This window comes from Dreissena polymorpha, chromosome 2, assembly GCF_020536995.1.
Source record: "Dreissena polymorpha isolate Duluth1 chromosome 2, UMN_Dpol_1.0, whole genome shotgun sequence".
Lineage (NCBI taxonomy): Eukaryota > Metazoa > Mollusca > Bivalvia > Myida > Dreissenidae > Dreissena > Dreissena polymorpha.
The window spans coordinates 13,835,216-13,858,169 of NC_068356.1; the positions used below are offsets into that span (position 1 = coordinate 13,835,216).

Below are 22,954 nucleotides of genomic sequence, written 5' to 3' on the forward strand. Positions count from 1 at the left end.
GGACTTGTTCACAGACATCTGTTATTACTATATGATCTATAAATAAACACATGTTCATTGGTTGAGGCAGTTATCATTAAACAATATGTTTTATATTAGGGCTGATAACCCAGTGTAAATTTTAAGCTTATAAATCCATGGTGCTAATACCCGTTTCTAGGCGCTGGAAGTAGTGCTTGGGTAAAAAACAGCCAGGACGCATCAATTCTCGTCATGTAAATAATGTTATTCACAAATAACAATTTATGGCAAGCATTTCACAGTTTAAATGTAAAATGCATGTTTATTATTAAATTATCAGTTTAGCTGGTTTATCAAAAGTCATTATGAAAAAACAATTAAAGAGAACCATAGAATATGGCCTGATATTCCCTGGCAAATAATATGTATTTTGTTTTGGTAAATATGCCTTTCTTCCAGTGAATATCATATCCAATGGCCCTTTAGTAAATATTTGTATAATATGGAAGTATGCAATTCAAATGTCTTTATTTGACAGGTTACAGCTTAGAAACTGTCAAATTAAAGTATGACCTCAAACAAGAGCTGTCAGAGGACAGCGTGCTCGACTATTCGAATGCTTGACATTATAACGCAAGCCATCATGGGGAAATTGTTCATATTCAATTATTCAATAGTTTATAAGATGATCTTTCAAAAATAAAAAATAAAAATTATTTTATTTTATTTTGTGGGGGGGGGGGGGGGGGGTTAGGGGGGGGGGGGAGGGGGGTATTATGTGGGGTGTGGTTATTTATTTGATGCTGTTTAAAAAAAAAATAAGGGGGGGGGGTTGGGGGGTGAGAGGGGGTATAATGTGGGGTGTGGTAATTTATTAGATGATGTTTATAAAAAAATTAGGGGGGGGGAGGGTAGGGGGGTTGGGGGATTGAGAGGGGGGTATAATGTGGGGTGGGGTAGTTTATTATATGATGTTTAAAAAAAAAATTGGGGGGGGGGGGGGGGGGAGGGATTCTGGGTAGGGGCGTGGGGTATTGTTTGGGTGGAATCCATTGTGGTATTCAGGTAAGTGTTGTTTTGTCAAAGTAATAATAAAATGTGATCATAAATAAAGAAGTTATGGCAATTTAAGCAAAATGTTCAATTATCTAAGTGTAAAATGGGCCATAATATGTCAAAATGCTTGATACAGTGGTCTGCTCTTGTTTATAGGTTGGGGTCATGTTGGTAAACAAGTATGCAACATATAAAAGCAATATGTCAAAGGATATAGGAAATATTTGAGGTAGTACGCAAACTTTAACATAGATTTATCAATAATATGCATATTCTAAGTATAAAAGGGGCAATAATTATGACAAAATGCTTGATAGAGTTGTCTGCTCTTGTTTATAGGTTGGGGTTATGTTGGTAAACAAGTATGCAAAATATGAAAGCAATATGTCAAGGGACAATGAAAATAAATGGAGTAGTATGAAAACTTTAACATTTGCTGCATATTCTAAGTGGAAAAGGGGCTATAATTATGACAAAATACTTGGTAGAGTTGTCTGCTCTTGTTTATAGGTTGGGGTCATGTTGGTAAACAAGTATGCAAAATATGAAAGCAATATGTCAAGAGACAAAGAAAATATTTGGGGTAGTACGAAAACTTTAACATTTGCACGCAGACGCAGACTCCGGGATGAGTAGGATAGCTCTACTTTATATATTTCATATATAATAGTCGAGCTAAAAAGGACCACACTGAGAGTCAAACCTGCCAGATGCTCTGGATACAATGACAAACGCCCTGAAGTTGCACCACTACCGTACTACAATTTTTTTTTTGTAAATGAAAAAACAAATGAATTGATATTGTTACAATAATAATAATAAGGATTATGTTTTTTAATTAGCATATTTTCTGTACATGCAATAGCTTTTGATATATAGCAATTAGTACACTTTGTACCAATTGTTGAACATAAACATATGGCGTGTTTTGATTTTTAATGCAATATTTTCGATGATTACAAGGAAGCTAAAATTGATAACCTACTGAAATCAATTGACATTTTGTACAATACATGTTTTTGCCTAAAAAAGATTTTGGTGACTCAGGCATGATTTTCTTTGTTACAATTGCACTATAGTTTATTGTTAAAAAACCCTTGAAATTTCCTCAATTTCAATAAGTTTAAACCTATTTATTTTAGCTTGATTGCATCAAAATCCTTGCCCTTATTGAAATGCTCTCAAGTCAGTTTCCTGGGACTATAATCAGGTTTGAACCCATGACTTCCCGAACGCTAGGCAGACACCATATCCACTACGCCATGGTGAACTCTCAATTTGAATTGATCATAACAAAACAGTATTACTAGTATATTTTATGTCAATATTATTGTCCTGCTCCTTGACATATAAAGAATTCTTTGATGTTTGAAATGTGATACAAAACATTGAGAATTGCCTATCCATACAAAGATTTTTTTATAATGAAATAAAGTTAGCTCTTGCACATTTTAAAGCAATACTATGCACCATATACTTATGAATAAAATGCAGTATACATACACGTGTTATAATACATTTTTGTTACTCCACATACATCATCCATTTTGTAAGTTAATGATATTCACAATCACTTTTCACTGATAAAAAATGGTCAATGCAAATATTATGTATTTTTTCTATAGGAAATATTTACTGGCATATTTATGTATGAAATAATAATTCTAGCATATGTAAAACAAACCAATCTGATATTTGTTACTTTCCAGCAGCCACATCAATATTAGTAAGAAACAAACTTGGTCTGGCATGTTACAACACCGTGACAATATTCATTAAAACAACAAAATAATCAACATTGCCCAACCAATAGAACATGTGTGACGTACGTGTGGACGTTTAAATTAATGGTCCAGAATGAGATGAAAATTTGAGTTGATTTTTTTCTGATTTATTCAAATCGAACATAAAAGTATTCAGACAGATAAGACATATTACGGTTAGAGATTTTTCGGTATATGGTTTGTGTTTTCTAACCCATAGATGTTACTGATGCATCTTTATTAATAAATTGCATTATCTAATTACAGAATTACTAGTTGTCTATTTTGTATGAAGAATGCCCCCACACCATATACTGTCACAGATATCCACAGATAGGGTATGTTGACTAATGGGACTGTTAAGTGCTCATGAATAGCATACAATCCATATCCACATTAAATGTAAAGAATCACTCTTTTGGATCTTTTGGAGTGGCTACGGGGGATCCAATTGATAAGGTGTATGAGTAAACATAAATACTTGTATTAACGTTTTAATTTCACAGCACTTGTAAGAAGTCAACACATAAAATAAACTATAATAAATTAAACAGCAAAAATTGAACACTATTATCAAATTATGGTGCACCCAATATGATGGACAAAGCATTTGACAAACTGTTTAAAGCTAAATTGTTTTCTTTGCAGCTGTTTTTCAGTGAAAATAATTTTCACAAAAAATAATGCAGACTAAATTTTTACACTTTTGATAACAAAAAATAAAAGACACAAAACTTAACTTGGACAATTCAATTAATGATTTATTAAAGCCTGAACAAGTGTCACATGGTTTGTATGGTATTGCTGTAAGTTACGCGGACATAAAAGCTCAAGGTCACATGATTAAAGTTCGTACCTGGCAAGGGCGCCCTCTACCTTGTCCCGTTCACGCAGAGCGCGCATCACACGCTTGTCTGTCAGCTTCAGTATCGTGAATGTACGTGCAATCTAAAAACAGCAGTAATAATATTGCTTTAGCAGAACACACAAAACATGTAGAGCACCTTTAATTTGACAAACATATATGTACCAATATTTTATTTCAATCATCCATGTTGGTTGCCTGTTTATGAAAATTACAGGTTGACATAAATGACAATATTGTATAGAGCAATATCCATTAACTTTGAAATCAGGAACTTAAATTGTATAATGCAAAAGAGTTGTATGTGATAAGCCAGGCTTACTGACTGTACAGACTGTTTTTTTTCTTCTAAACTCTCAGAGCACTGATGATTTTTATGGTCTTTTTATAAACATGAGAAAATAAAGTGATTTATTAATGCCATACTTTGTACGTAGGGTTGAAAATGTCTTATACAATTTAAAATTTGAGCCTAGCTCTGGGACAATGGAGCTTAACCCTTTGCATGCTGGGAAATTTGTCGTCTGCTAAAATGTTGTCTGCTAAATTTCTAAAATTAGCATTTTCTTTGATTTTTTTCAAAGAATACTATCAGAATAGCAAACAGTTTGGATCCTGATAAGACGCCAAAATTCAGTTCCGGCACTGAAAGGGTTCATTCATATGCAAAAACTGTTGTCCCAGATTAACCTGTGATGTCTGTGCAGGCTAATCTGGGACTATACTTTCAGCGTTAATATAATTTTTTGTTTAAAATGTTTTTTTTTCTACACACAACTCCAACTCGGCAGAAAGTGATGTCACTTAAAGCACATGTATTAAGCCCCATTTTCCCAGATGGAGACTCATACGTTAGCAGGGTCTTCAACACAACAGTATTGTAAAGCAGGGTCTTCAACACAACAGTATTGTATAGCAGGGTCTTCAACACAACAGTATTGTATAGCAGGGTCTTCAACACAACAGTATTGTATAGCAGGGTCTTCAACACAACAGTATTGTATAGCAGGGTCTTCAACACAACAGTAATGAATAGCAGGGTCTTCAACACAACAGTATTGTATAGCAGGGTCTTCAACACAACAGTATTGTATAGCAGGGTCTTCAACACAACAGTATTGTATAGCAGGGTCTTCAACACAACAGTATTGTATAGCAGGGTCTTCAACACAACAGTATTGTATAGCAGGGTCTTCAACACAACAGTATTGTATAGCAGGGTCTTCAACACAACAGTATTGTATAGCAGGGTCTTCAACACAACAGTATTGTATAGCAGGGTCTTCAACACAACAGTATTGTATAGCAGGGTCTTCAACACAACAGTATTGTATAGCAGGGTCTTCAACACAACAGTATTGTATATTTTTGGACAAGGAATAGTCTAATGACATAAAGTCACATCAATCCTAATGTCACATATTTTTTTGCCAACATTTAACCTTCTTTTTTTTATCTTAATTTCTATGGCCATTTTATTGGTTATCTATAAATATTGGATTTTCTTTTTGTGCTTTTCTCTATGTTTACTTTTAAACATTTTTAAATACACAACACACAATTGATGACTATAAAAATGTGTATAATAATCAATAAATTAAATATGCTAAGAAATAAACATAATTATGTACCAATATTTGAATTAGATCTGTTTCTTTTAAAGCTTTCTATTTTTAAGCCTTTTGCCCACTGCAACGGATGAAGCATGCAACAGCTATTTAAACTGTCATAAAATGCTCATCAGTTGCTGTGACCATGTGGGCATACTTTGGCATGTACCATTATAAAAATAATACAAACAACGACTGCATACTTTGGCAGTAAAGAAACAAGTGACTAAAGTAAAGCACTAGATAATGACAGGCAATGTATTTAACAGTATTATGCAAGAGATCTTTATCATGTGAGATGCGCTCTGGGCAAATCAGGCTTATGAAATATACGTAAACTTTTGTCCCAGATTAGCCTTTGAAGTCCGCATAATCTAGTCAAGGCGGAAAGTGTCATGCCTGTTGTCTGGGACAACACTTTAACCTCATGCATTAAACCCCATTTTACCACAGCGAGGCTCCTATAAGATCCATGCTTGTATACTATATAGGCCAACTCACCATGAGTCTAACGTATTCACTCGTGTCGAGTTCCAGCATCTCCAACAGCAGACGTACAATCTTCTCATTCTTCATCTCTAGGGTGCCCTGCATGTGATAACAACATATCACCAGTTATACCTTTTACCGACATGTTAGACAAACATTTTGACACATCCGTTGTCCCTAAAAAACAAATTAAATTAAAGACCTTTCTTACTAGATTAAATTTGTAAAGGCTTCATTTCCAAATCTCAGATACTGATAAGCAGCAAACAGCCTTTAACCAAGAAACACTGTGAGTTACTCGCAGGCTGTTCTGGTTTTATTCTGGCTGCATAAAGCCATTTTCACTTTTCTTTGGAGCATGACAGGATTAAATAATAGGTGAAGAGTTTTGAGTTGGAGAGTTTTTAATGCTATATTGTGTTTTTTTAAACAGTAGACAGTTATCAGCATTTTATTGTGGTAATTGACAATAGTTTGAGATGCAATTTGTTGGTGTAAAGCATCAATTAGGTAAAGTTGGACAGCCAAGTTGGCAAGTTTTCCATTATCATGCTTTTGTGGTTTTGTTTGTTTGTATTTGCTTGCCATTTTCAAAAATTATTCATTAATATCATGGCGGTCCTTTCACCTATGTTTATAACATGGATAAGTTATTTAACAAGTTTTACATTCACATACTTACTTATTCAGGTAATGACAATTGCCCTTATTACATCAGATGCAAGAATTGCGGCAATAAAAATACTATAATGACCAATCCACACACATGATATATGGCAGCAACAAAGATTACACCATGCAATCTGCGATTTGTAGTTCTATGACTGAGTTAGCCGCCAAACTAACTTCAGAGCATTGAAGTAGGTGTACATGCAATTATTTGCTGAAAATAATTCTGTTTTATTTTGTGTAATTTTTAACAAGAGTAAACAAATTTTGCAGCATTATCCAAACATTAAAGGTCAAGAGGTCGCCGTGATGAAGTGATTTATGTGAACGACTAGCGATTATGATACCCAAGACGCGATACCCCTCAGTGTTCTTAAAAGTGTTCTCGTTAAAGACACGAAGTACAGGTTTTATAGAAGAAATGGACCTGTGAGTGTCTCAATCAGCCCTAGGCATTCACTACAATCAAGTAAAAATACAAAGGGTTTAAACTAAGCTTGATTTCAAGACAACAAAACATGCAAGTGTTTTACCACAGAGATGACAGCTTGAGCTCTGATATCTTCATCCATGTCTTCTAGACGTCTGCAAGACAAACATGTGTAAGTGATACAAGTCCCCAGTCAGTGGCATCAACAACATATGTATGTAGTAAAAGTACCCAGTCAGTGCCATCAATATCATGACGTTAACTAATCATTATTTAAGCTTTGTACTAGGAAAACTGCGTTCAAATCCTATGTGTTGAGTTTCCATTCCAGAGAAGACCTGCAGTCGGCAGAGGCTAATCAGGGACGACACTTTTCATGTACAAAGGATCTTAGTGTACAAGAGAAAATTCAATAAAAGCTCAGTTTCATCTGTACTAAGCCTGTGCAGACTGCATAGGCTAATCTGGGCACATTTTTAGCACATGCCTTAAACCCAGTTTTTTCCAGAAAGAGACTCGTTAAACAAACTACAAACTCATTGATGTTAAAAACACAAACTGTATGAGGAAAACATACTTACTTTCCAATTCTATCACAGGCTTTGGCAAACATTCCGAGTGCTGCTAGAGCCTTGGCTGCAGAGACACGTACGTCCTGCAAAGAACAGTCTAAAGAGTAATATGAAACTTAGATACTAGTAACTTTTAGTTAATGAAGCCACTTGTTTTAGTCCTTTTAATGCATTAGCGAAATCACACCAAATGCATATGAAAATATTTTACATACAATTTATTCACATTGTTAATATTATGTAAATCTTCTTAAGTAGGGCATCAGTAGCCTGGTGAACATGGATACAAAATGCAGTATATTGGTAAAGACAGTTGGCTACATAGAGAGCAACTTGCTCAAAAAGCCAATGTTGTGAAAATCAAGGGCCTTAAAATGCCTTTCCTAGGCCAATATGGCTGATAATGGATAAGATAGATCTTTCTAAATCAAACACTTAAGTCACACTCTGATACACAGGACTTAATCCATGTGCGTTAAGTGTTGTCACACCCCCAGTAATGGCCCTTTCCGTTTTTATTTAATTTTAATTTTAGTTAAATTGAAATCTCTTCTAAACAAAAACCAGTGTAGGCTGAAAAAAAGTGTCGTCCCTGATAAGCCTGTGTGGAATGCGCAGGCTAATCTGGGACAACACTTAATGCACATGCAATCCCCCCAGATTCCCCTGACTGTGGCTCATCTTCATCTTATTTGGTAGATCAAGACTGCTGAACAGCTAATAAGGAGCCAACACTCGTCAACATCTGATGTGATTTTGCTTATATTGGATCTGACTATGCCATGAGGCATACCCTGTTTGGATCATCCCAGAGTTTCCTCTCCAGTATCTGGTAAATCCTCTCTTCCTCCCCCGACAGGCACACATGCTCCTTACCTGCAGGACATGCAAAGCATCATTTTATATGTTAAGTTTGCCCATATATTCAACACATGTGTTTTGTCTGTGTAAAATAACTAAACTTCTGAGCTGACATAGGGGAAGTCCTGTTTTCGAGTTAAGTAAAGAAAATTTTAAGTTCAAATTACACAAATTCATATACTTATCAGATTATGTTAGAATCAAAATAATATAACATTATCATAGATTATTGATTATGTGCCCATATAAAACAAACGTGTATTACAAGAACTTGTGAATGTAAATTAAACAGGCCTATCCCTTTACATTACTTTCAGATTTAGCTAGACTTTAAACATGCCAAGGAGGGTGGGTGGGGGACTTAGAATAGGACAGGGTGACTGTCGTAGATTAGTACACTTTGTAGCTTGTAAATAACTTAATTGTGCTGCTTGTAATTAAGTACTTCAATTCAAGCATCTATTTAGCATATAGGGTAATCCATGTAATAATGTGTGTAATGGTATACAATCCTCAATACCCAATTGAAGAACATCAAGATCGAAAAATGCAAATTTAACAGGGACAAAAGAGTGAGACATAGAAATGGAAGGGGAGGGGGGAACTAAATTTGTTTAAAAGGTCAGGCATAAATATGTAAGTGGGGGGGGGGGGGGGGGCTCCCTGCCATTCTGTTTTATCTAATAATATAATAGCAAAATCCCTAATATAACCAATACACTGTATCGCTTGTTTACCAAGCACAATAAGAAGGTCTGCAGCCAGGGCGCGGTATTTCCACACAGGAGACTTCTGGAAGAGACCCAGCAGGTGCTGCACCACGTCCCAGCTGGTACAGTTGAGCTGCTTCACCAATGTCTCCAGGGCCTGTAAGGGGAAGGAAACATAAACAACACTGGGACTGTGAAAAGGGTCTTATAAAAATGTATTTGCTAGCATTAGTTACCTCCAAAGAGGAGCTTTTGGTGTTTTTTTCTCAACATTTGTTTCTTTTTGTCAGTAAGTCTGTACATTAAAGCAAACTGTGCAGAACAGTTTTGAAAGATTTGTTGGAAGATTTAAAAAAGACAAACTTACAACCTGTTTAGGTGAAGCTTTAACTCATAATCTGGATGTACATATTTTCAAGGGATGCTTTGTTAGGTGGAGATTGGGCTCTATAGAGTGTTCACAAGCTTTCTATTCTATCAGACTTAGTGATCTAGTTTATGACCCAAGGTGACCCAGTGGCTTGGCTAATTTCCATCTCAGAGCACTTTTTAGATAGCTCATTTTTTGCAGTTTGTGTGTATTAAAACAAATTAAAAATATCTCTGCCTAGACAAAAGATAAAAAGAAATTAATTGTATTGAAGGCATTGTCATGGACAAAGACCAAACATTCAAGTCTATGGCTAATTTCATGTTCATGGAAAGGTTCATGTCTATGGCAAGATTCATGTCTATGGCAATTTTAATGTCTATGGCTAGATTCATGTCTATGGCAACATTTATGTCTATGACAAGATTAATGTCCATGACAAGATTCATGTCTATGACAAGATTCATGTCTATGGCAATATTAATGTGTATGGCAATATTTATGTCTATGACAAATATTTATGTCTATGACAATATTCATGGCTATGGCAAAATTCATGTCTATGGCAAGATTCATGTATATGGCAATATTTATGTATATGGCAAGATTGATGTCAAGATTTATGTCTATGACAAGATTTATGTCTATGGTAAGATTCATGCTGTGGCAATATTTATGTCTATTGCAAGATTCATGTCTATTGCAAGATTCATATCTATGGCAAGATTTATATCGAAGGCAAGATTCATGTCTATGGCAAGACATGTTAATTTCAGATCTCACTCACCTTGGCCTTGACATGTGTGTCAGAGCTCTGGTCCAGGGAGCGTAGTAGTTTCTGTTTGGCATTCTCATCCATAACGCACAGCCGGCCTAGCAAGATGGCCGCATCAAACGCTATGGTGTCCTCTGGGTCAGGGTTGCAGCAGAAGTGGCTCAGCACCTTCACCAGCTCAGGAAACGTCGCCACTTTCTACTTGCAGAAATGATTAATGAGCCACGTGCTGAGATAACTGGGCTTAATGTTTGCAAATAAACATCATCCCAGATTCAATCCAGATTATCGGGGAGAACCTTCCTGCTTTTATAGAATTTTTTACTTTAAGTTAAAATCTTTTCTCAACAAACATCCAGTTTAGACAGAAAGTGTTGTCCCTGATTAGCCTGTGCTGACTGCACAAGTCAATCTGGGATGAAAATTGACACATATGCATTATTATTATACAGTTTTCCCTGCTAAAAGTAAATTATGATTTCTGAAGCAGTTGCATTGATTTTTTAAAATGCAAAGTTACACAAATCACAACTGGCTTTCGAGTCATAGCTCATTTAGGAGCTCTTATTGTAACAGTTTCCTGCCTGAATACCAAATCATCACCACAGTCAAGTAGTCGCTACCTTGTTGACATACTGCACATTTTTGCCGTCTATCATGTTAAGTAGTAGGTCCTGTCTGATCTCAGTGTTCCCAATCACCAGGTACTTCAACACCACCTGTAGTACGTCCTCATCCCAGCAGCCTGCATAAAACATCACACATGACCCTAGCTATGGGAAAACAGATTTAAATGCATGGGCTGAAAGTGTATTCTGCACAGGCTAATCAGGGACAACACCACCTTAACTGAATTTTCGCATAGCAGAGACTTCCTTTGTGTGGGCTGAAGACATGCCTAAGCAACATTGACTTGCTTGAGCCATAATATGAAAGAAGAGCACTAGCCAAATTCCATCATCAACTTAAATTCACTTCTCAATTGTTGCAAAATGTAGATGATTTATATTACAGTAATCTCAAAATCCACAGAAAAAAGAAAAAAATCCTAAAGATTTTATTCCATATCAAACAAGAGCTGTCAGAGGACAGCGCGCTCGACTAGTCGAGTGCTTGACAGTATAACGTAAGCCATCATGGGGAAATTGTTCATATTCAATAATTTATTAGACGATCTTTCAAAAATGAACAAGGGACAAAATTGTCACAAAACCAGGTTTTCATTGTGAAAAAAAAATCTGATAAAGGGAGAAAACTCAAACTGAACTTTTGAAATGAACAAACAAAATTAACCCCCTTTGTAAGTTTGTTTTTAAAAAAAATCTATTTTTAGTCATGGCGACCTTGACATTGGAGATATTGACGTGATTCTTTCGTGCGACACACCGTCCCATGATGGTGAACAAATGTGCCAAATGATTTTAAAATCTCACAATGAATGACATAGTTATGGCCAGGACAAGCTCATTTATGGCCATTTTTGACCTTTGAACTCAAAGTGTGACCTTGACCTTGGAGATATCGTCGTAATTATTTTGCGCGACACACCGTCCAATGATGGTGAACAAATGTGCCAAATGATTTTAAAATCTGACAATGAACGACATAGTTATGGCCCGGACAAGCTTGTTCCGCCCGCCCGCCAGCCCGCCAGCCAGCCAGCCAGCCAGCCCGCCCGCATTCGCCAATCTAATAACCAGTTTTTTCCTTCGGAAAACCTGGTTAAAAAGGAAAAAAAATGTTTGGGGGGGGGGTGGGGGGGTAGGGGGGGGGGGTGAGAGGGGGGGTATTATGTGGGGTGTGGTAATTTATTAGATGCTGTTTAAAAAAAAAATTGGGGTGGGGGGGTGGGGGGGGGGGGTGAGAGGGGGGTATAATGTGGGGTGTGGTTATTTATTAGATGATGTTTAAAAAAAAAATCAAATTTTTTTTTTGGGGGGGTGGGGGGTAGGGGGGTGGGGGTGAGAAGGGGGTATAATGTGGGGTGTGGTTATTTATAAGATGATATTTGAAAAAAAAATGGGGGGGGTGGGGGGGTAGGGGGGGTGGGGGGGATAGGGGGGGTGAGAGGGGGGTATAATGTGGGGTGTGGTAATTTATTAGATGATGTTTAAAAAAAAACAATTGGGGGGTGAGGTTGGGGGGGGGAGGGATTCTGGTAGGGGCGTGGGGTATTGTTTGGGTGGAATCCATTGTGGTATTCAGGTAAGTGTTGTTTTGTCAAAGTAATAATAAAATGTGATCATAAATAAAGAAGTTATGGCAATTTAAGTCAAAATGCTTGATACAGTGGTCTGCTCTTGTTTATAGGTTGGGGTCATGTTGGTAAACAAGTATGCAACATATAAAAGCAATATGTCAAAGGATATAGGAAATATTTGGGGTAGTATGCAAACTTTAACATAGATTTATCAATAATATGCATATTCTAAGTATAAAAGGGGCAATAATTATGACAAAATGCTTGATAGAGTTGTCTGCTCTTGTTTATAGGTTGGGGTGATGTTGGTAAACAAGTATGCAAAATATCAAAGCATCATGTCATGGGACAATGAAAATAAATGGGGTAGTACGAAAACTTTAACATTTGCTGCATATTCTAAGTGGAAAAGGGGCCATAATTATGACAAAATGCTTGATAGAGTTGTCTGCTCTTGTTTATAGGTTGGGGTCATGTTGGTAAACAAGTATGCAAAATATGAAAGCAATATGTCAAGGGACAAAGAAAATATTTGGGGTAGTAAGAAAACTTTAACAGTTGCACGCTAACGCAGACGCAGACCCCGACGCCGGGGTGAGTAGGATAGCTCTACTGTTTATATTTCATATATAATAGTCGAGCTAAAAAGTCCAACCTAAGAGAATGAGTGATTTTGCTGCCTCGTATTTTGTTCTTGAGTCGTCATCAATGCGCAGCCTCTCTTTAAGAGCGAAAAACACCATGGCGTCTCCACAGCGCAGCAGACCGAGGTGCTTGGCTGCATCCTGGCGCTCCTCTGGACGCTTGGACACCAGGTGAACATGCACTAAACTCTGTAACACACAGCGAGTCAAATGATGTACTCATTGTTGAAAATATATGATTACAAACGGGAGGAGATCCCCACTCTTGGACAACTGGGCTTAATGCATAAACATACAGTTATATGAAATTAAACTTCATTAAATTTAAATCAGATGTTTTGTGTTAACTAACATAATAATTGAGTCATGTCAAAACTCTTGTTAATAGACGGCCGACCTTCACACGCTCCCATTTCAATCCACTGTATTCCTTTCCACGGCTGCTTGGCTTTAGACGGGACCATGTGCTTGCTGGAATATATACATGACATCATGAGTTGAAAGCTGTGGCATGCAACTTTACTGTTCAAAGTACTTACATCATTAAATGATCAAACTGCATAATGAAATATAATACAGCTTTCTTATTGATTACCGCAATTGTACTGTCTTTCTTATATATTAAATAAATATAGCATACTTAAATGAAATGATATAAATATTATGCTGCTTAATCTTTAACCCATTTATGCCCAGTGGACTCTCCCATCCTTCTAAATTGGATCAACTTATTTCCAAAATTAGGGATGTCTAGTATATTTATTTCTATATTTAGAATATTACTTACTACAATTCCTTTAAGCAAACAGCGTAGACCCAGATGAGACGCCGCATCATGCGGCGTCTCATCTGGGTCTACGCTGTTTGCAATGTCCTTTTTTCAGGACGCTAGGCATGAATGGGTTAATATAAATCAGTCATAAACATGATAAATATTTGCTCACATAGATGATAATATTTGAGATGTATTCTGACAAGGAACTTGCAAATATTTGTTTGACGTATTCCAGACTGGCGTTGTTTCATTAAAAATATTGAAGTTTCATCAACATTTAGATTTGAAACCATGTCTTCTTTGATATAAAGAAAGTGACAAACAAATGAAGAGATAAACATATGTACAAGCAAATGAATAAAGTTGCTAACTAGCATTCTTTTTATTTATTGGACTCTTTCTATTTATGATGCACAAATACATTTCTGATATTTGCTTACATGGGTATGCAAGTTTACAATACGAGCCTTAAAAGTACCAGTTTGAATCAAATCTATTATAGCACACAAAAGGATACGCCAAGAGCAAATGTTGAAAGTCAAATTTACTAAGTAAATTTAAATTAACTAATTACTGATACTAAACCCAAACCACATTGTAAAAAAAATAAAATGTGGTATAAATGTGTGACTAGTTAATTGCAGTATTCCAGAAATGCACTAATGAACACGTGTACCCATACACTATACATTGGCTTGTAAATGACAGTTTCTACAGATAAACCCCAAGTGTTTTCTCAATCCGCTGGATTCTCTTCAAACTAAAGGTTATGACAAGGCTATGTTTAAGTAACATCTGGGCCAACACCTGCTCCCATCATTATATAACACTCAATAACAGGTTATGACACAGACATATCAAATTAAATATTCACCTATAAACCAGTCAATAATGTTTTATTACAGGCTTTGCAAATACAAACAGGAAATAGTCATAGACATAAGCTGTCAAAAGCACATATTGCCTAGCAATAAGACAAGGACAGGTATAGCTGTAACAAAGCACAGATTGCCTACCGGTAGCAACCAGACAAGGACAGGTAAAGCTATAACAGAGCTCATATTCCCTAAGAATCTGACAAGGAGACATAGTTATATTAGAGCACCGATAAATTGACAACCAAACAAGGACATAAATAGCTATAACGGAACCGATAGATTAGCAACCAAACAAGGACAGACATAGCTATAACAGAGAACAGATTGTGTAAAAAGCAGACAAGGACAGACATAGCTATAACAGAGCACAAATTGCCTGGCAACTGGACAAGGACAGACATAGCTATAACAGAACATAGATTGCCTAGCAGCCAGACAAGGACAAACATAGCTATATTAGAGCACAGATTGCCTAGCAAGCAGTCAAGGGAAGACATAGCTACTAATATAACAGAGCACAAATTGACCAGCTACCAGACTATGGCAAACATAGCTATAACAGAGCACAGACTCAGCCATGATAATGAAATATTGCAGATTTTCTAGAAACAATACTAGAACAGCACTGTACCTCCAGCTTCACTTTCGGCACCAATTTCAGCTATACGGGAGAAAACAGCTTTGTTACAATAAACCATCATGGGTGGGTATCAAACAATTATATAGGGGTCATAAAAGAGTGTAACATACATACAAAAATAAGCTTTTGCCTTACAGAATGAAATAAACTTATAGTACTAAACTTGAGTGGTCAACAAGTTTAAATCATTATGGATTTTACAACTGTAATGTAAATATAACATGCTTAAGGCAAAGGTTTTTGTTTTGTTTTAAATTCATCCAAACTCTCTCAATAAATGTACCTTTAACAAAAAGTGCATGAGCAGATTTGAATAATAATTTTTGTAATGTTCTTGGCGTGCCATAACATGCCCATAAACTTCTACGCTTTGGATTTCCATGCATTATTGTGCTTTTACACACGATTTGAATACAATACTTATATATGTGATTAACAGTAAATAATAATAGCATGCCACATAACATAGTAACCACAACAACCATAGAATGCCAAGCTAGAAACCGAATTATACCAAATTATGTCCTGAAAAGCAGATTAAAAATCTTCAGGTCGGGCAACAAAGCAACAATGACTTCACCAGTTACATACTTATCTTAGTAATTGCCTGAACTTTATAAAATAAAATATTCAAATTAAACTGCATGCCAAAGAAATGAACAATTAAGAATGTTGTTTTTTTACAAAAGACTTACACATGAATGGAAAAAATTACTGTTGATTTGGATTCTCATACAATAGTGGATAACTTTTTAAAAAGTATATGCATTGGCAAGTGATCAGAAACATCCAAATTGCTACCACGATTCATAATCGTATACAAATATACAGTCCTTTATTAAAATGTGTTTGAAAATATGTTCATCTGCAATTGTAAAATTTGTTAATTACTGAAACAGTCATAAATTAAAAGAAAACAAGAAATGTGTTTGTCAGAAACACTATGTCCCCTCCTGCGCCACTTTTTTTTTTTTTACCTTTGACCTTGAAGGATGACCTTGAACTTGACCTATCATCACTCAAAATGTGCGGCTCCATGAGATACACATGCATGCAAAATATCAAGTTGCTATCTTCAATATTGCAAAAGTATTCATAAAATTAGCGATTTTGGCCACATATATTTGACCTCTGACCTTGAAGGATGACCTTGACCTTTCACCACTCAAAATGTGCAGCTCCATGAGATACATATGCATGCCAAATATCAAGTTGCTATCTTCAATATTGCAAAAGTTATTGCGAATGTTAAAGTTGGCGCAAACCAACAGGCCAACCAACAGACAGGGCAAAAACAATATGTCCCCCACCCACTATAGTGGGTGGGGGACATAAAAAATGTGTTTGTAACATAAATGAGGTTTAAGTATTGGTATCTGTTGTAAAATCAGTTTAAACTGAGACCTTTAACAAATAGTCTGATTTTGGAAGGTTGCTCTGTTGTGTATCTACCACTTGAAACATTAGCTGTGATTTAACAAGGGCTGTTTGTAAAACATGCATGCCCCCCATATGGGCTGTCAAATGTAGTGGCAGCCATTGTGTGATACGTTTTTTGTCACTGTGACCTTGACCTTTGACCTAGTGACCTGAAAATCAATAGGGGTCATCTGCAAGTCATGATCAATGCACCTATTAAGTTTCATGATCCTAAGCCTAAGAATTCTTGAGTTATCACCCGGAAACCATTTTACTGTTTCGTGTCACTGTGACCTTGACCTTTGACCTAGTGACCTGAAAATCAATAGGGGTCATCTGCCAGTCATGATCAATGAACCTATGAAGTTTCATGATCCTAGGCAGGGTTTTGTTTTGGCCCGATTTTATAGCCGAAATTCGGCTATATTCCCAATCACAAAAAGTATACTTTTTTCTTAACCAAATTTTCAATTTTCTAAGTATAAAAAGGGCACATAATTATGTCAAAATGCACGCCAGAGTAATCTACCTTTACCTGCCAAGTCCCCTCATGATAGTAAGTAAGTGTACCAAGTTTGAATGCAGTAGCTGTGATACTTTATGAGAAAAGTGGACCTAAACACAAAACTTAACCAGACGCCAACGCAAAGGTGATGACAATAGCTCATAACTTTTTTTTCAAATGACCTTGACCTTTGACCTAGTGACCTGCAAATCAATAGGTGTCATCTGCGAGTCATGATCAATGTACATATGAAGTTTCGTGATCCTTAAGCATAAGCGTTTTTGAGTAATCATCCGGAAACCATTTTACTATTTCGGGTCACCGTGACCTTGACCTTTGACCTAGTGACCTGAAAATCATTAGGGGTCATCTGCAAGTCATGATCAATGTACCTATGAAGTTTCATGATTCTAGGCATAAGTGTTCTTGAGTTATCATCCATAAACCATTTTACTATTTCGGTTCACCATGACCTTGACCTTTGACCTAGTGACCTCAAAATCAATAGGGGTCATCTGTGAGTCATGATCAATGTACCTATGAAGTTTCATGATCCTTGGCATAAGCGTTCTTGAGTTATCATCCTGAAACGATTTGACTATTTCGGGTCACTGTGACCTTGACCTTTGACCTAGTGACCTCAAAATCAATAGGGGTCATCTGCTAGTCATGATCAATGTACCTATGAAGATTCATGATCCTAGGCCTAAGAGTTCTTGAGTTATCATCTGGAAACCATTTTACTATTTCGGGTCACCGTGACCTTGACCTTTGACCTAGTGATCTGAAAATCAATAGGGGTCATCTGGGAGTCATGATCAATGTACCTATGAAGTTTCATGATCCTGAGGCCTAAGCGTTCTTGAGTTTTCATCCGGAAACCATTTTACTATTTCGGGTCACCGTGACCTTGACCTTTGACCTAGTGACCTAAAAATCTATAGGGGTCATCTGCGAGTCATGATCAATGTACTTATGAAGTTTCATGATCCTAGGCCTAAGCGTTAATTAGTTATCATCCGGAAACCATCTGGTGGACAGACATACGGACGGGCAGACCGAAATGAGCAAAACAATATACCCCCTCTTCTTTGAAGGGGGGCATAAATATCAATTAAAAGCTACAATAATTTTTTAAAGTATTACCTTTTGTGAATGCCCGAGACATAGTGGTCCTGTTTCCTGCGCCTCCCTTTGCCCTGAAAAATCATGCCTTTTGAGTGAATTTCAATGGTTGAACAAAACACTGCCGTTTCTAACGTAATAAATATTTCTACATCAGATAATATAGTTAAACTTGCAATAGCATTCAGCAAACTATAATAAAGTGACAAAAAAGAAAGAAATGGCATTTTTTAACTTACCTTTGTAATAATGTACTCAGTCTATAACCATTAAAATATTGTCAAAACATTTTGATAGATAGAACACAGCGACATGTATTTTTAAAAGCTTCTGCTTTGCATGGTTTACATACAAATAAATTTACTGGGGGCTTATTTATTTGTTTAGTGCATTAATATATACATTTGCTTCGATGTAAATAGTAGACATAGCTTTAGATGAAAATCTTTATTAGAAGATTGCTGGTCTATGAGACTGTTATAATTTTTAGAAATATATGTTATAGATCTTATTGATATTCTAACCTCAAAAGGATATACATAGTAAAAATCACATTCTGTGACAATATGATACAAACATATAGCAAATATTTCTAATGTAAATATCATCATAGCTTCATATCATGAATCTGGCTTCAATTTTAACAATCTAAAAAAATATTTTTATTATACAACCTTTACTTTGTCATTAGTAATATACAAGACCTTGTAAGTCCGACCAGTTAAGCTTTTTACAATCACATTTCTTATAAATACATTTAATAAGATCCATAACAAACTATTTAAGCTCAAAAGCCCCACATAGTTAACTAAGCCACAGACACAGGAATATACCAGTACATGTAGCAACTCTTAACAAGCTAATGAGCAAACAGTGATTGTAATTTAAATATTACAATTATCAGTCTATACTTTGTAAAGAACAACATATTTCTTTTAAAACACTGAATGAGTGATCTTTTAAATTCTTTTTCATTTCATAATATTTTTAATTTTTATTTTGACAAATGCCAGCCAAGTAAACAGGATGGTAAAAATTATACATTTAATGCAATTAACTTTTTAGAAATTACCTTTACCCTTTTTACATTTCAGAAAAATTACTGTTTCTGAAAAAGTCTTCCTTTTTTACCAAAATGCATTCAAATTTTTGAAACCCATGAGTCTATATAACATGAAGTGATTCCAGGTCATTGCCTTATAAACAGGTCATCAGGTCGTGTTAGCCTTTGGTAAATCTACTATTCATTATGAACTCAACTATGGAATCCCAAAACCAAAAGTATGTATGGCTGAAGAATATGACTTATGGTTAATAATACTGGGGCTAAATTTGAGATTTTCATTTGGTAAGTTAAACTAGTAAAGGTAGGAGGAAATTAAAGTATAAATATACTTACAATACACTTGAACCTAGCTTTGTGAAAAGGGGTTTTAATGCATGTGCTTAAAGTTTTGTTCCAGATTAGCCTGTGCAGTCCGTACAGGCTAATCAGGGATGACACTTTCCGCTTTTATGATATTTTTCGTTAAAAAAAGTCTCTTCTTAGCAAAAATCAAATTAAGATGGAAAATGTGGTCCCTGATTAGCATGTGCAGACTGCACAGGCTAATCTGGGACGACACTTTACGCACATGCATTAAATCCCCTTTTCACAGAGCATGGCTCATTTATACGTTAAGCCCATTAACAAATTAACATGTTTACCATACATTTATTAACACTATACATACAGGCACAAAAGCTAACTCAATACCTACACAACTGATACTGATTTTGAGATAGTGGACAAAGCTGGGGAATGTTCCCTGTAAAAACATGGAACAAAAATCTAACAATAGTATATTTTATACATCAAATCCATATGTTATGAAAAAAAAACAAAAGTTAATTTCTTTGCTAAATAATAAATCACAAATGCAAAAAATATGTTAAATTATACATCACAAACAGTATTTTTGCAATTGTTTAATTTTTTTATCAAAATTGAATTTAGTGTGCGTGTTTTTTTTAGAAAAATATTTATTACTAAAAATAATCACATGGCATTTCTTATGCCAATACAATTGGGTATAAGTACACTGAAGCAAAATTTAAGAACTGTTGATGTTAAAGCTCACTAGACGTTGGTTAATAAGACTAGCGAGTACCTGACTGATGCACTGGACCTCTTAGATGAAGGGCTAGAAGTGAAAACAATCAACAGTAGAGGGTGATACATTGTAAGGGGTGATACATGGCTGAGGATTATTTATGGTAAGAATCATCCACAGAAAAGGGTGATCATTGTAAATGAACTGTATGATGGATGATAATTGTCAAATATTTTCATTCAAGCAATCCGACAGAATAATGGACCTTTACATAAAATCACTCAACATCTCAGTTGCAAAATAAAAAGAGTTCTAAAACCTAGATAACAAGATGGTGCCTTTTTATTTTTACATTTGTAACATTATATTTTGATCTTTTATATATTTTTTAACCTTTGATCTCATGTTTATCTTGGTTATTTGCCATTCACAAGCTATATTGTTTTATAAAACTGCAGTCTGGATTCTTCTGAATGAGAGAAAAAAGAGGCAGCAATAAATAGTAGACTGCCTTGATGTTTTGCATTCAAAGCATATTTTTTAAACTTCTTTTTAAGGTTTAAATGTGTTCAAATTTTATAAAACTTACAGATAATCTGCTAACAACACTAACTGAGAGAGGACAATAAATATTATGAAAATAACAACTCCACTTCTATCAAGTATAACTGAACACTCACTAAACATACAGAAGCCTGAGATAAAAGTATAATTAAATGTACACCAAATGTTTTGCATGAAACTGTTGAAGCAGCTCAACATTTCCCTATTATCATATTTAGCAGGTAAACCCTCTGCTCTCAATATACAGCACTCGGGCAAACCCTCAGCTCTCAATATACAGCACTGAGGTAAACCCTCTGCTCTCAATATACAGAACTCAGATAAACACTCAGCTCTCAATATACAGAACTCAGATAAACCCTCTGCTTTCAATATACAGAACTCAGATAAACCCTCAGCTCTCAATATACAGAACTCAGATAAACCCTCAGCTCTCAATATACAGAACTTAGATAAACCCTCTGCTTTCAATATACAGAACTCAGATAAACCCTCAGCTCTCAATATACAGAACTCAGATAAACCCTCAGCTCTCAATATACAGAACTTAGATAAACCCTCAGCTCTCAATATACAGAACTCAGATAAACCCTCAGTTCTCAATAAATAGAACTCAGATAAACCCTCAGCTCTCAATATACAGAACTCAGATAAACCCTCAGCTCTCAATATACAGAACTCAGATAAACCATCAGCTCTCAATATACAGAACTCAGATAAACCCTCAGCTCTCAATATACAGAACTCAGATAAACCTGCAGCTCTCAATATACAGAACTCAGATAAACCCTCAGCTCTCAATATACAGAACTCAGATAAACCCTCAGCTCTCAATATACAGAACTCAGATAAACCCTCTGCTCTCAATATACAGAACTCAGATAAACCCTCAGCTCTCAATATACAGCACTGAGGTTAACCCTCTGCTCTCAATATACAGAACTCAGATAAACACTCAGCTCTCAATATACAGAACTCAGATAAACCCTCAGTTCTCAATATACAGAACTCAGATAAACCCTCAGCTCTCAATATACAGAACTCAGATAAACCCTCAGCTCTCAATATACAGAACTCAGATAAACCCTCAGCTATCAATATACAGAACTTAGATAAACCCTCAGCTCTCAATATACAGAACTCAGATAAACCCTCAGCTCTCAATATACAGAACTCAGATAAACCCTCAACTCTCAATATACAGATCTCAGATTAACCCTCAGCTCTCAATATACAGAACTCAGATAAACCCTCAGCTCTCAATATACAGAACTTAGATAAACCCTCAGCTCTCAATATACAGAACTCAGATAAACCCTAAGCTCTCAATATACAGAACTCAGATAAACCCTCAGCTCTCAATATACAGAACTTAGATAAACCCTCAGCTCTCAATATACAGAACTCAGATAAACCCTCAGCTCTCAATATACAGAACTCAGATAAACCCTCAGCTCTCAATATACAGAACTCAGATAAACCCTCAGCTCTCAATATACAGAACTCAGATAAACCCTCAGCTCTCAATATACAGAACTTAGATAAACCCTCAGCTCTCAATATACAGAACTCAGATAAACCCTCAGCTCTCAATATACAGAACTCAGATAAACCCTCAGCTCTCAATATACAGAACTTAGATAAACCCTCAGCTCTCAATATACAGAACTCAGATAAACCCTCAGCTCTCAATATACAGAACTCAGATAAACCCTCAGCTCTCAATATACAGAACTCAGATAGACCCTCAGCTCTCAATATACAGAACTCAGATAAACCCTCAGCTCTCAATATACAGAACTCAGATAAACCCTCAGCTCTCAATATACAGAACTCAGATAAACCCTCAGCTCTGAGTCTCAATATACAGAACTCAGATAAACCCTCAGCTCTCAATATACAGAACTCAGATAAACCCTCAGTTCTCAATATACAGAACTCAGATAAACCCTCAGCTCTCAATATACAGAACTCAGATAA

General features: G+C 35.8%; 1 protein-coding gene across 12 annotated transcripts in view; it reads right to left on the bottom strand.

Moving 5' to 3' along the window:
* Positions 1 to 22,954, bottom strand: part of LOC127865911 (uncharacterized) — a 44,488-nt gene that overhangs the window by 6,145 nt on the left and 15,389 nt on the right. The window contains exons 17-31 of one of the 12 annotated variants that reach the window (XM_052405976.1): positions 20,468 to 20,500; positions 20,078 to 20,125; positions 18,339 to 18,391; positions 15,860 to 15,880; positions 15,260 to 15,289; positions 13,373 to 13,446; positions 12,987 to 13,164; positions 10,755 to 10,876; positions 10,144 to 10,329; positions 9,014 to 9,143; positions 8,209 to 8,291; positions 7,425 to 7,498; positions 6,947 to 6,998; positions 5,757 to 5,843; positions 3,637 to 3,728 (exon numbers count right to left, since the gene is read on the bottom strand). In XM_052405976.1, the coding sequence (XP_052261936.1) occupies positions 3,637 to 3,728; positions 5,757 to 5,843; positions 6,947 to 6,998; positions 7,425 to 7,498; positions 8,209 to 8,291; positions 9,014 to 9,143; positions 10,144 to 10,329; positions 10,755 to 10,876; positions 12,987 to 13,164; positions 13,373 to 13,446; positions 15,260 to 15,289; positions 15,860 to 15,880; positions 18,339 to 18,391; positions 20,078 to 20,125; positions 20,468 to 20,500 (1,263 nt within the window). The remainder of the gene's footprint in view (positions 1 to 3,636; positions 3,729 to 5,756; positions 5,844 to 6,946; positions 6,999 to 7,424; positions 7,499 to 8,208; positions 8,292 to 9,013; positions 9,144 to 10,143; positions 10,330 to 10,754; positions 10,877 to 12,986; positions 13,165 to 13,372; positions 13,447 to 15,259; positions 15,290 to 15,859; positions 15,881 to 18,338; positions 18,392 to 20,077; positions 20,126 to 20,467; positions 20,501 to 22,954) is intronic. The other 11 variants (XM_052405979.1, XM_052405977.1, XM_052405978.1 and 8 more) reach the window with 11 other exon arrangements.